Below are 15,311 nucleotides of genomic sequence, written 5' to 3' on the forward strand. Positions count from 1 at the left end.
CAAAATAGGGCAGTTAAGAATATGTCAACAATATAGCCCAATGCAAAACAGCAATGTACACTGTAGCAGAGTAATATTGAATATGCAACTTTAGTTATATGTTGCTCACATACCATATGACTAATAAGGGGGTGTGGGTCTGCTCTGTGCTGTGATTGGTTGATACTAAGCAACGATTCACAGCCTCATCCTCTGAACATTTTAAAGAAAGATAGAGAGGAGAAAAGAGATCCAGAGCGCATGTGCCTACACCAAGCCCCAGTGCTTCCTAAGCTCAAGGCACACGATGCTTCTTTCTTAAGAAATTCCCCTTTAATGTTGAGTGGCACAGTCACACACTATTCTTCGTTTTGTCAAAGGTTTGGTTGATCAGTCAAACATTTTATTTATTAGCCCCTGCTGGTAGATGCTGGGTGCAGAAATCTGTCTATGCAGAAAAGATTTTCTCCATTGACAGCCATTCAAAGTTTGCTGTATATTCTGTTTTTTGTTTTGTTTTTTTGCTAACATAATTTACAGTGTAGTTCAGATAGCATACAGTGCTGGTCAGAATCATTTGCCCCCTTGGTAAATATGATCAAAGATGGCTGTAAAAAATAAATCTGCATTGTTAATCCTTTTGATATTTTATTTTAAAAAATTGCAAAAATCAAACCTTTCATTGAAGTAAAAGAATTGAAAGTGGGGGGAAAATCACATTATGAAATAAATGTTTTTCTCCAAAACACGTTGGGAACAATTATTTGCCCCCTTTTTATAAATACTTAAATACTTTTTGCAACCTCCTTTTTCCAAGATAACTGCTCTGAGTCTTCTCCTATACTGCCTGATGAGTTTGGAGAACACCTGACAAGAGATCAGAGACCATTCCTCCATACAGAATCTCTCCAGATCCTTCAGATTCCCAGATCCATGTTGGCGCTGCTTCTCTTTAGTTCACCCACTCATTTTCTATAGGGTTCAGGTCAGGGACTGGGATGGCCATTGCAGATGCTTGGTTTTGTGCTCAGTGACCCATTTTTGTTTTGATTTTGATGTTTGTATTTGGATCACTGTCCTGTTGGAAGATCCAAACATGGCCCATTATAAGATTTCTAGCAGAGGTTGTCAGGTTTTGATTTTTTATCTGTTGGTATTTGATCGAATCCATGATGCCATGTATCTGAACAAGATGTCCAGGACCTCTGGCAGAAAATTAGGCCCACAGCATTAAAGATACAGTGGAGTATTTCATTTTACACATGGGGTACTTTTTTATCCCTGTGTGAACCAAAATCTTATAATGGGCCATGTTTGGATCTTCCAACAGGACAGTGATCCAAAAACAAACATCAAAATCAAAACAAAAATGGGTCACTGAGCCCAAAACCAAGCATCTGCAATGGCCATCCCAGTCCCTGACCTGAACCCTATAGAAAATGAGTGGGCTAAACTGAAGAGAAGTGCCAACATGGATCTGGGAATCGGAAGGATCTGGAGAGATTCTGTATGGAGGAATGGTCTCTGATCTCTTGTCAGGTGCTTTTTACAGCCATCTTTGATCACATTTATCAAGGGGGCAAATAATTCTGACCAGCACTGTATATGTTCTCTTGACACAAAATAAACAAAGCAAAATGATTAATAAGGGAGATGTAGAAAAAAAATAGTTTTATTCATCTAAGTGACAGTCAGTAAATGAGTGTCTGTTACTGATAGTTGTAATATCACTGAAAGGTGAGACACTGATAGAAAAGAGTTTAAATGTAGAGATTTAGAATGAAGAGAAAGAATGGATAAACACTTGAGTGAAGCTGCTGTTTGATCTGAATGCAAGTTGAGTTTCACTTGGGATGCTGTATATTTTAAAAGAGCAAATAACTATAAAGGAGAAGGCTAGATCATGTTTCGAGATTGGGGGTGAGACCTTTAGAAATGCATGTGGGGGCCTTGATGGAGAAAATGGTTTGTTGCCATGGTAACACAAAGCACTCAGGAGCGAATTGGCTAGTTTTCAGCATTTTGTGCATTGTTTCCATTTCGTTTGTAAAAGACTTGAGACACACTGCACCCGACCTGAAAAAGTCGGCCTCAAAGTATTTGCCCTCCCCACACACTCATAGTGCATCTGACTCTTCATTTGACTTTCCAATGGAGCTTTGTATTTCAACTAGTTTACTTTTCTTTCCAGTTTTGATTTAGAAACAGAAACAAAATCCCTTAAGGATTCCTGACTTCACTAAATAGATTCATTTAAAGTACAACGGGGTTGGAATTGTTCAATACATGTTCAAAATGAGGGTCAAGATCTCAGATAGCTGCTGAAGTTGAAAGCTTTCATGTCAATCTAGTATCTGATACACTCTTTCACTCCAGCTTTCACTCTTCTTCTCAGTTGCATTCTTGTTGTTGTTCATTTTCTCATCAACACCTAACCATTTCTGTGAAGCTGAGCTGACGAAAGTCTGAGAAAAGGACTTAAAATCTCCCTTCTTCTATTCAGAAACTTCATCTCGAGAGCAAATGCTACCTTATTATATGCTTTTCATATACTTGATATGCCTTTTTTAAGTATGGGCCCTGGGTCTAGGTTTTTTTTTTGGGGGGGGGGGGGGTTTAAGTGTAAAAATGTTTTGATCACAAATAAAGTAAAAACACTAATATTGTAAATTATTATTACAATTTAATATAAATGTTTTCTATTTTATTATATTTTAAAATGTATTTTATTCATGTGATAGCAAAGCTGAATTTTCAGCGTCATTACTCCAGTCTTCAATGTCACATGATCCTCAAGAAATTATTCTAATATGATGATTTGGGTAACACTTTAGTTCAGGGTCCAATTCTCACTATTAACTAGTTGCTTATTAGCATGCATATGACTAGGATATTGGTTGTTTATTAGTACTTATAAAGCACATAATAACGCTTTTATTTGAAACAGAAATCTTTTGTAACATTATAAATGTCTTTACTGTCATTCTGACCCCAATCTTTTGAATGGTAGTCTATAACAAAAAGAAAATGGTTGATTTCTTTTTGTGTGTGTGTGTGATAAAAATCATGCTTAACTTATAGTTAAAGAAATTCCCATCTCTCTCTCTCTCTCTCTCTCTCTCTCTCTCTCTCTCTCTCTCTCTCTCTCTCTCCTAGTGATATGCAATACAAACACACAGACTTGTCAGACAGTCCTTTGTTGCACAGCAAATGGCATGTAAGAGAAAGAGCATGAGAGAGAGAGAGAGAGAGAGGGAGAGGAGCAGCACACAAAGAGGGAAACACAATCTCAAAAATAGCTTCAGCCTGCTGCTCGAAACAATGAATTCAAAGGAGGAAGGAAGTTGTTAAACTGTAGGCTAATCATAGCACTAGTGTAGTCCTTCTAGGCCAGTCTAGATACTGAAGTCAGGTCTTTGAACTTTGAACTCTCTTTTTCATGAGTCATATACAGTATCACTTACCCGCTGTGACCTGCATCTATTCAAACAGAAAGAGCTCAGGTCCAAGAATATTGCCACATCATTTGATTTGTCCTTACTTTAACCTGTTTCACTCACAATAATACTTACTGTTTGAAGCCGACTTGACACCTCTGGAAGATACTGGAGGACTGAAGTCTTACTCACTCTGACAGTAACCTGAAGATTTCACTGTAGACTGACCAGAGAGATTTCACTTGCGGGGGCAAAGAAAGGTCCTGTAATAAAAAATAACAATGCCCTACTGAGGACAGTTATCAAATTTTGAGATCTTTGAGAAGATTTATCTACCATTTTCTTTACGCTTTAGTCATTCGGTTACACTGGGTGAAGTATTGATCTCGGAGTGAGTGGGTGTGATCAGAAAAGCCCACAGACGAAAATCTCACTCTCAGTTCTTCATTTTCATTCTTAAAAATCACGGTGCAAGAAGCATTAACCCTTTAATGAAGCCGCCTGCATCTCAGGAAGTGAAGAGTGAAGTCAGAACCATTTCTGTTCCTCTCATTCCGACTTTAAAAGCCAAGCCGCTCTCTCAATATGAGCCGATTGTGGTCTACAAATTATTCGTCAGACGTCGCATTGGTGAGGTGTAAAACCGCACGATTGAAATATGTTCAAGGTGAAAGCCTGAAATATTATGAACGCTCACTGTTTGCTTGTAGAAGTAGACGTGGATATCACGTAGAGTGCAGTTTGCAGTTATGCCAATTCTGTTATATATATGTGTGTATATATATACTGTATATATAATAGAATTGGCATTATATACATTATCATTCAAAAATTTGGGGTCATTAAGAATTTTCACAAAAATATTAAGCAGCACAACTGTACTTTATTTTACAGTACTGTTTCGCATGAACATGCTAAATCCAATTTTTTATGTGCGTTTTGAGAGCCTGATTACAAAAACAAAAGTCTCACCATTAAAATCCATGTCCACACAATTATATAATGTTCTCATTATAATTTTATGTAGCTTGAAGACCTGCATGCAAACCATTTTTTTCCTTTTTGTTGTGATTTTAATCATATTTCAAGCAATTCAAAACCATCATGGCGAACAGTGCGCAACTGAAGTGTCTCAGCTGAAGGAAATAATCCATTATTTATCGGATTTAATATATCGGGCAATTTTTTGGGGGGTCAATAACGATAACATTAAAAATGAACATACCGTGCATCCCTAATTATATTATGTTTCTCCTTCAGTTCCTTAGGAAAAAATCAATCAAAAACATAAAATGTAAATATAGGATATACAATTATTATTGATATTGCTCATATAATGTGGTCTTGGAATAATTGTTGAATAAGAAATGTTGTTTGTTTACATTTAAATTTCTGACACTAATTGCAAACTTTGGTATCTTGGGAAATCCGAGCACAGTTTGAGACTCTGTTAAGATCTCCTCTGAAACTGCATTATTGGAATCAAAAAAAATGTGAGAAGCTGATTTAAGAGATTTAACTCTCCATTTGCTCACCATTTAATCTCATTGCCGTCTAAGAGAAAGGATGGTGCTTTTTACTCCAGATGTGTTACATTAGGAATTTACCACTGACCTAGACAGGCATTCATACAGGCCATTTATCTTAGGTGTACACATACCCACACAAGCACACTTTGGTCCTGATGGGAATGAAGCCCCATGGTGACCACGGACAGGCCCATCACTCCATTAGACAGAGTGAGTGTGTGCATGTGTGTCTGTCCCGTGTCTTTGAAAGGGGGGTGCATGCATGTGTGTGTGTGTGTACGCGGATAGCTTTCCCCCATTACTCAGCCCCTGTGGAGACTTCCAGTAATAGCAACAGGGCTGAGAGAAGAAAAACAAGAGAAGAAAGGAGGGAAGAAGAAAAAAGAGGAATATCTTAGGGGTTGTTTCAGACTGTTTTCTTATCTGTGTCACATGGCGTCTCATTACCGAGACATGTGAAACGAAGAGATGCATAGCAGCACAGTAACGTTTCTGGGAATCTCTGAAGGACAGTAATGATATTTAGCAAACGGATAATCTAATTGCCGCCAAAGGCATTTAACTGACCGAACGGCTAACTTTCCTTCTTGTTTGCACATTTAAATCATTTCCACACATTAGTTTTTACTCACATTAGACTGGAAATTAAGCACTGTGCCAGTAAAATTGCTAAAATATCTGTGTGAGACCTCAGGCATTTGACCTCGCTCATGCACCTCTTTTGTCCGTCGCCTTCCCACAATTCCCTGCTGCAGATGTCCATGGTAAGAGAAAGGAAGTAAGGGACAAAAAGAGTGGGGCCACTTTGCTCCCAGTAACAGAGGAGTCCTACTTTCCAGACCCATTTCAAGAATAATGACCTATAGAAAGAGTAAAGGGACAAGAGTAGAGAGAGAGAGAGAAGACAGAATCGGGATCACGTTCGAATTTATAAACGCCACTGGTGTACGTTCTGTCATCTCTGCCTGCTTTCTACACTGGTTCTGGTGGTAAGACACTAAATATAGACATCACTCTTACGCTACAGCCACACACACCTCGAACCAATGTACCAGAGAGAGGAAAGGACACATGAGAAGGTCATAGAGAAAAAGTGTCTCCTTGGACCGTGTAAAAAGACCTTTCTCTCCGTCTAGTCTAGCTTAAAAATCGCATCAAGACGACACAAATTCACACACAGCGATTCTCGATGTCGGCTGAGCTGAGATTAGAAAAAGAGTAGGTCTGTCCATCATTTATTAATGATGCTGCTCCGACCTGCCAGTGCTCCGGGCCCCCTGCTGCTCTGAGCCAGACTGGGCCAGATCTACACTTTCATCTTCTCTCAGTCCCAACCAGAGTCACCGTGGGCTTCCCAGCGGAGCGGTGCACTTCACATGGAAGAGTCGCTGCACCGCTGTGGTCCAGGTTTATGGGGTCATAATCACACTAAACCCATGTGAGTTCTTAAGTAGGGCAGCACTATATAGCCACTATACTGGTTACACTACGGTTGCCTCATTCATTTACCACACTAGTTTGTCTGAGATTATTTTCATGTTATGGTCAAAAACTGATGAATAGACAATATAAAAATTCTGTAAGGTTTTGTGTAAATAAATTAAAATTCAAATGCTAAAACTAAAAAAAAATATTTGTGATGCTGAAAGTAAATGTAGGCATTATAATGTACAGTATGAAAATACTGTAGATATTTATTTTGAGATTTGCTAAAGATGCCATTTAAAAGTGTTATTGAATTATTAGTGTTTTAAATATTGATGATGGCAAAGGTAATCTAAATGTAAATATAGGGAAAATTGAACGCAATTGAAAATCCAATATCGGTCAATACAAGGTTAAAAACTTGATAAGGTACCTATATATTGTGCATTTGATGTATGTCAAATTATGTTCCATCTTTACATGTGGTGTTTGGTAAATAATAATAATAATTATTTTATTCAGCAAGAATCCTGGGGAAAAAAATCATGGTTTCCACAAAAATATTAACCAGCACAGCTGTTTTCAACATTGATGATAATAAGAAATGTTTCTTGAGCACCAAATCAGCATATTAGAATGATTTCTGAAGGATCATGTGACTCTGAAGACTGGAGTAATGTTGAAAATTCAGCTTTGCCATCCCAGGAGTAAATTACATTTTAAAATATATTCAAATAGAAAACAGATACTTAAATTGGAAAAATATTATTTCAAAATATTACTGTTAACTGTACTTGTCTTGGTGTGCATAAAATACTTGGAAAAAAAATCGTACCAACCCCAAACTTATGAACTATGATGTTTAGGCTACACATAAAAAAGATTTCTGAGGTCACCAGTATCTAGTGTTAAGCAGGTCCAAAGACAGAGTCAATGTCTCCCTCAAAACCCTGATCGACTGCACTTCAGCAGATTCACCTATAGAGGACTGGCTCAATCCCTCTCGCTTTCTTAACCTGATTTTTTTTTTCTTTTCATGACACTCCTTCGTTTATCCCTCATGAAAGCTCTCTCTGACAACAGCAGGGTGTCTAAGTATGACATGCCCTCAGAAAGCCACCCAGACTATGATGGAGAGAAGTCAAATGCTGCTTTATATTGTCAAACAGCCTGCGTATCATGCTCATTGTACATGAAGGAGACATTGTTTCCTACTGGGTGATATATGTTCAGAATCCGCTGACAGCTTAACTCGTTAACAGTTGTAATTTGCATACTCATGCCCTCTGGAAATCACCTGACAGGAGTGTGAAATAGAGGAAGAAAGGACTAAAGCAGCTGTGCCGATGTTTTATCTTATTTCTCTGACAGAAAGATGCTTTCTTGTTTCTGTCTTTCTCACTCTTTATTCTCAGCCTCTTTTATTTACTCTTTTGACCTCTTTGTTAATAAGTGATGCTGCTGGTTAGATGTTAGAAGCTTGTGTTGTTAGACCTCACTTTGTGAATGTGAAGGACTGTGTTCTGCCTCCATCTAGCGGTGACGAAATACATTGCAAGTAAGTTAGGTTACATTTTAGTATGTTTTTATTTCATCAGAATACATAGATCATTTTCAATGGCCGTCAATGGAGAAAGATGTTTTTTGAAACGAATGGCGTAGTAAATCTCCTTGTGTGATGCTGATTGTGTTGAATTCTCTTGTTCTGCCATCAGCTGTCAACCAGATGAGCTCTGATTATGTTGATTTAATGGCTTGAGGAGAAATGCTCTCATGGAAGAAAAGCAAAACGTTCATAGAGTAACACTTTGCTAATGTATGTCTTTACAGGTCAAGCTTCCATTCCCCGTCGATCAAATCACAAATCTTCCACGCAACGACTTCCAAATGATGGTGAAAATGCACAAGCTGAGCTCAGAGCAGCTGGAGTTCATCCACGACGTGCGCAGACGCAGTAAGAACCGCATCGCGGCCCAGCGCTGCCGCAAGAGGAAACTTGACTGCATCCTGAACCTTGAGTGTGAAATACACAAACTGGTAAGTAGCCTACACAAACAGCTCTCGCTGTCTCTGTCCTGTTGTGTGTGACATAACATCTTTATTGTACACGTCGGCCTTCAGGTTGTTATCAGTCCCCATAAGCGGCAGGGGAACTCATCTCCTAGGCTGTCACGTTGCCATGGCAGCAGGGCTACCTGTCAATCACAGAGCCGGTCCCGTGTTTCCGTGATGGAGGCGGAGCCGACTGTCTTTGATGTGTGAAGCCATGTACTGTATGTGCATGAAGCCTGACAGCCCGCGCTTTGATGCCACATGCGCATCCTCCATATAATCTCGCAGAAAGCAGCAGGAGTGATGCCTCTGCTCCTCTTCTCCTCCTCCTCCTGGTCTTATCTTGGAGTTTGACAGCTATATTAAAGCACAACTGAAATGAAGTTGTAGAATGAATGAATTTATGAGGACAGGAAATATATGATGTGTGTAGATATCCATGGAGACTGAGAGCGGGATGACAGTGTTAGTGCTACAGGGTGACCTACATATCTCAGCTGGTCCCTATAGATCACTGTACGTTCATAACAAAGCGTGTATGCATGCGTGTGGAGCAGGTTTTGACTACATTGTGTAGACCAAGGGCATTGTGGGGATCCCGAAATAATTTGTATGTACTACTGTATGTCTATTAAAGGTATAGTTCGCCCCAAAAAAATTAAATATTGTCATCATTTACTCACCCTCAAACTGTTCCAAACCTGTATGAATTTCTTTCTTCAGCTACACACAAAAGAAGATATTTTAAAGAATGTTTGTAACCAAACAGTTTGCTAACAGTTAGCATTCTTTAAAATATCTTCTTTTGTGTTCAGCTGAAGAAAGAAATTCATACAGGTTTGGAACAACCTGTAAGTAATGACAAAATTTTCATTTTTGGATGAACTATCCCTTTAATAGACATACTGAATAATGTTAAATGAAAACCAACATACTGTACATATTCTCAAAAAGTTTTTATTTCTATGTACAGGGTCCCCCAAATTAAGCAAAACTTGTAAATATCAGGGAATTTTGAATTTGTGATTGTAAATCTTGGAAAAGTCATGGAAATTGGTCAAATTAATATATCTATATTCAGTATAGATGTAATGAAATATTTCAGTGCTGTGTAAAACCAAAACTCACTAAATCATTACAGGGTTTTTTTTTTTTTTTACAATCGCTAGGACAGTTCTCAATACATTTTTTTGAAAAAGTGAAAAAAATGAAAATTGTAAAAAACTAATGTATGCTGGTATTCTATAATATTTATGTTCAGTGTAATCCAATAAAAAATACAGTAAAACCAGCAATATTATGAAATATTATTAGAGCTAATATATATATATATATATATATATATATATATATATATATATATATATATATATATATATATATTAATATATTAAAATAGAATAATATATAAAATATATTTAATATAAAGATTTTTTTTTTTTTTTATAAAGCATCATTTTCAGCATAATTTCAGTGTCACATTATCCTTCAGAAATCAGTCTAATATGCTGATTCGGTGCTTAAATGTTTTTATTTTATTATTTGTGCTTCTTAATATTTTAAGGAAATACTGAAATTTTTTTAATATTATAAAATTCTTTACTCTCACTTTTGATCAATTTAATGCGTTCTTACTGAATAGAAGTAATATAATTTTTTTCTAAAACAAATAACCTTACTGACCCCAAACTTTTGAATAGTACTGTTTATATGTAAATACTGTTCAGTACAAATAATATATATTCAGTATAGTGATTTTTTACACTGCACTAAAATATTTCATTGAGTGTTTGTGTAAAGCAGAAGAGCGCGTCATTTGAGGGTCTTAACGAAAATGCTTAAATCATGACAATGTATTAATAACTTGACCGACAAATCTGCCAGAAATCTTCTCTGCAAAATGATTTCTAAAAAAAGAATCCCAAATGATCAGAAGGGTCATGCAAAAAAACTGGTTATTTATTGGTCAAAACGTGTATAAGCTGCCTTACACACACACACAGGTTTAAAATGTGTTTTTATGTGTCCACCCCACAGGTGTGTGAGAAGGAGAAGCTCTTAACGGAGCGCAACCAGTTGAAGGCGTGCATGGGAGAGTTATGGGAGAATTTCTCCTGTCTGTCTGAGGAGGTGTGTCGAGACGTGCAGCTGAGCCCAGAACAGGTCCATCACTACTGCCCCATACTGCGCCCCGGCAACACCGCCTCCGTCGCCCCCGGCAACCAGGCCCTGCCCACCGGCAGCATCGACCTCACCACTTGCTCCACCCCCGAACAGAGCTTCCTTAAATCGGCCAATGCAAAAGACGGAAAACCGCGACCGGCCCAGTGGAAGACCGGAAACGGGTCTGAAGACGTAGGCAACGACAGGGAGGAGCAAGAGGCCGGCTCTGCCTACCTGGAGGCGGGGCTGTCCCTGGAACAGTCCAATCAGACGGTGACAGTAGACTTCTGTCAGGAGATGACAGATAAATGTACAACCGACGAACAGCCCAACAGAAAGGACTGTACTTAATGATGGTGGTTTGTTTCTCTGTGTTGATTTATTTTTTAGATGTTTTTTTTTTATTATTTAATTTAGTTACGTCTTCTGACAACCCCTCAAAACTCGAGGGCTGTTGAGATGGCCAGCCTCTGCCAGTGTTTTTGATTATTTTATATACATATTTATGTCTTTGTAATTGTCTTTTTTTAAACAAAGGTTGACACTACAGTTGTCTTAACAGCAGCAATACTGTTCTCCAGGTTTTTTCTCATTCAGCCATGGCAGTGGCTGAGACCTTCTCACAGAACTTCACGATGGTGCTACACCTTTCCATGACAGTACAACACTGTCTGTTTCCAATTACAGTCCATTCAGATGGGATGGGCTCTGACCACATCTCAAATTCAGACCTCTATGGACCTAGCAGCAGCATTTTGTGCGCTCTCTCTCTCTCTCTCTCTCTCTCTCTCTCTCTCTCTCTCTCTCTCTCCCCACCCCACCTCCGTTCCCTATTTCTGCCCTCTACCTCTAAACCTCTATCACTCCTCCTCTCGTCTCTTTCTCTTTGTGGCCCTTGTCACAGTAAATTCAAACTCAGGAAATATTCTGAATGTTCAGTATAACTCATAAAAAAAAAAAAAAAGAATACAGATTTTTTTTTTCTACAGCAGCTAGACTGTAAATGTCCATATGCAAAAATGTCTTCTGCATCATACGTTTGTAGTGTCTGTGTACCGCAACACTTAATTTGTACAGATGGTGGTATCTAAAAACATTCCTCCTTTGCCTTCCACAGCACTGATACGCAAGAAAGTACGACGGAAAGACGAACGATTCGAATCGCAGTTTCGGCCACCTTTTGCGTCAGCAATACTGTACCATTGGATGTTTTTTTCGAGAAGTGCTCGCTCGGCAGAAAGCGTATTGTAAATAGTACGGCGCATGGAGACGGTCTCGGTAATATTGTACAGGTAGGAGTTTAGATGGCTTTTTCCGTTGATTCGTTTTTCTTTTCTTTCTTTTCTCTGGGGTTTGATCAAGCACCTTTTTGCCACGAAGGAAAAATCGTTGCTGTTTCCTGTCTCGAATGAATTCCCCATGACGATGGGTGTGCTTAAACTCAGGAAACTAGCATTCTTACACTCACGCATGCACACACACGCTCGCATACGAACCCCCCAGTGCAGCGCGCAGAGCCCTTGCATGTAACCTGGATGTAAATGGTGTGCGTAGTGGTGAGCTGTTCTCCTTTAAATGTGAAAACGTGCTCTTTTATCAGTATTTACAGTGTGCTTGCAGACACCTCCGAACAGTGTTACGTAAAACAAACGTCATCACGATCCCACAAACTTTCAGTTTCGCCCCCATTTTACTGCTCGGACAGGAACAGGAAATGATGTTGAACTCAATTAAAGGGCCTTGCCCTTGAATTTCCCCCCCCCCTCAGCACTCTTTGACCATTTAGCACTTCTGAAAGGGTAGGTTTCTTTTTCAGAACCCTAAAAAGTCTGAAATCAAGCACTTAAAAGTGTCTCTCCTAGCAGATGATCTTTAACGACACGCTATCTTTTAAAGAACGTTTTCAGGTTCATTTAAATAAATAAAAAAAGTTCAATTGCATATTTATGGAAGACACTAAAAAGCTATTTTAGAGAGCATCGAAAATCTGCTCTGAATTGGATGGAATAAGCCAATTCTTTAAAGTCGTCCTATATTTCCCTTTATTGTACATTTGTTAGACACGTATATCCATACTAATGGGATTGCATGCTGCCTGTATGTTTTATATAGTTTGTTTAGAGTTTCTTTGCCTCAAAATGTAGGCCTCGGAAAAACGGTTTGAATCTCGATGAGTTCACTCTGGTTTAGTTGAGCAAAAACTAAGAGCATTTATCTCGAAAAAAAAAAGGATCTCTCAATAAGTAATGCAACACAGTTGGGAGTGCCACTCATTTAACATAGTTCCATGTATTATTTGAATGACCTTTGACCCCTAGAGCTCTATGTGTGCGTGCTTGTGCATTTGCGAGTCTGATAGTTTGATATTCAGACACGTTTCAAGGTGTAATACATCCCCTCTCCCTCTCGTATGCAAGCACACACACACACACGCGCACATACACACACACGAACGTGTCACACTGGGTGGAGTGTCTCTCCTAGGGATGTAGAATCTAGAGGTGTTGTGATGGATAGTTGTGCTGTTGTTTTCATTGTGGATCTGTTCTCTTTCTCTTTTTCTAAAGAAATTTTAACAGTATTTGCCATTTCTAAATTGTAATCAGGTACAAGACTAGAACTAAAGATTTATGGGTCCAAGTGGACATTTGTGCACACATATGCAAATCATCCCTATAATGATGCGTTTTTCTTATTTCTTGTTGTATAAATAATGAAGCGTGGGAAAGCATGACCTTCCACTTGACAAGCACACTGTCGTACACAATTTTGACATTTCTGGAAAAAAAAAACAAAAAGGTCGCACCTGCATCAAGGCTATCCAAAAACATTTTCCCAAATCTGCTTTTATTTATGTTCCTCGCATAGCAAAGCATTTGTCGTGTACTTGTGTATTTCTGGGCTGTACATGAAATGGCTGACTCCTCACGCTTGCACACTTGGCCTTAAGAGCCTGGGGATGCTTCGGTTCAGGCCGACGCTTCGATGAAGATGTGGAAGAAACGGTGGAAGAAGCCGAGAGTCTGAGTGACAAGGATTGGAATTCTGACCTCTGTTAGCCTCTGTTACTAAAAGCTGCATCATGTTTGCCTACACAGTGACTTCAAGGGCTCGTCCTGGTCACAGAAAGCCTCGCAGGTTAAAATAAGCTTATTAGCTCTCCTCTCAACAACACTTCTGCTAGTTTTTGTTGTTTTACAGAGGTTTTATTTTCGTATCGGACTCGTGGTTGCTCTTGTATCTTGTCTCAGGGTGCGTGCCAACGTCTTTTTTGTTATTTTTATTTGGTCTTCGGACATTTTCGATGGGAGCTGGTGAGCTCAGCTTTCATTTGTCACTTATTTTTGTGTCTTGCATTTTTGTCTTCTCATAAAGCTAAAGGGTGGGTAGCCTGAATTCTTTTTATTTTCTTTTTCTTTTTATTTTTTTTTTTGGTAGTTTCTAAGCTAAGAATAATTGATGCATAGAGGAACCTAGATTTGCACAATTATTTTGGATTTAAAAAAACCCCAACAAGGGCTATGGAATATCTCGAAATGAAATCCAGCTATTAGTTTGTTTGGTTTTTTTTGGTTGTAAATTGGCTGATACAGCTAATCGTTTAAGCTTTCGATCTGCAATTACGGTCAAAAGACGCGTATTTTAAGCTTCTGTACATGTATTGAGAACCCAATACTGTACAGGAAAACACCCTACATCTCTTCATCTACGTAAGCTCCTGTTTAATGTCATTTGAATAATTTGGTCGGTTTGTTTCATTCGTGCTGCTTCTCGGAAATATGAACACTGGCGTTCCAAAGGGTTGCTCAAAAAACTTGCCTTTTTCGCAATTTGCTTAACTTTATAAAACATTTGATATTCGGACTGAACGCGCAGGCAGAAAACGGCGTAAGAAAAAGGCAAAATGTTTACAAAAAGGTGTTGTGTTTTACGAGAATTTTGCCATGTACATAGAAATCGTGAGGCTCGTTCGAATGGATAGGTTTAGCATTCTGTCTCTTTGTTTTGTACGTTTTTACAAGCGAACAGAGAAATGGCCGTTTGATAACTATGCTCCTTTTCCTCAAGTTGTCTTTTCGCCCGACGGGGATGCTCCAGTGTACCATGAATACAAAGTGCACCTCCAACTTTGCCTTAGAACTTCCAGAGGCCATAGTTCACATTCAAGTGAAGTGTGTATGCAGGGGCTGTGAGCCCCCATGTTTCGGCAAGCAGAGCGGACTCTCTCACACTTATCTACCTGTGAAATCCTTCATACCTCTCATTACTGGTCAATGACTGTATCAGCAAACTGCATCAGGTGTTTTTTCTACATGCTTTTTACACAGATTATATGGATTATTGTATTGGTAGATTTTGGTGCATCATTTTTAATGGAATAGCTCTTTGGCTAGTAGTCACACGAGTTGTTTTCTTCTCTCTATCTCTTTCTGACTCTTTATCGCATTTTTTCTAGAAGACTGTTTTGTGTTAATATTGTCGATTTGAGGTAGCTGTTTCTTTGCTTATTCTGTACTAAGAGTTTTTACTTTTTTCATTTTGAAATGCTACATGACCCTAATGCATTTAATGACTTAAAAACCATTGTACATACGGTATTGTGCAGAACTCATTTTCATGCATTTCAATTGCTAGTGTTATATAAATTACAGATTATGTCTAGACACCATTTCTGTTTATGAAATAAAGAAACATATCATGTACATTGTGTTGTGATTGCTTGGTT

The 15,311-nt window shown here is 38.6% G+C and overlaps 1 protein-coding gene across 7 annotated transcripts in view; it reads left to right on the plus strand.

Moving 5' to 3' along the window:
• The window catches only part of bach2b (BTB and CNC homology 1, basic leucine zipper transcription factor 2b), a 103,865-nt gene extending 89,194 nt beyond the window's left edge, over positions 1–14,671 (plus strand). For all 7 annotated transcript variants that reach the window (XM_079888329.1, XM_079888331.1, XM_079888334.1 and 4 more), the window contains 2 exons: positions 8,201–8,407; positions 10,460–14,671. In XM_079888329.1, the coding sequence (XP_079744455.1) occupies positions 8,201–8,407; positions 10,460–10,936 (684 nt within the window). In that variant the 3' untranslated portion in view covers positions 10,937–14,671. The remainder of the gene's footprint in view (positions 1–8,200; positions 8,408–10,459) is intronic.
• Positions 14,672–15,311: the final 640 nt, after the last annotated feature.

Source organism: Squalius cephalus (assembly GCF_949319135.1).
Source record: "Squalius cephalus genome assembly, chromosome: 12".
NCBI lineage: Eukaryota > Metazoa > Chordata > Actinopteri > Cypriniformes > Leuciscidae > Squalius > Squalius cephalus.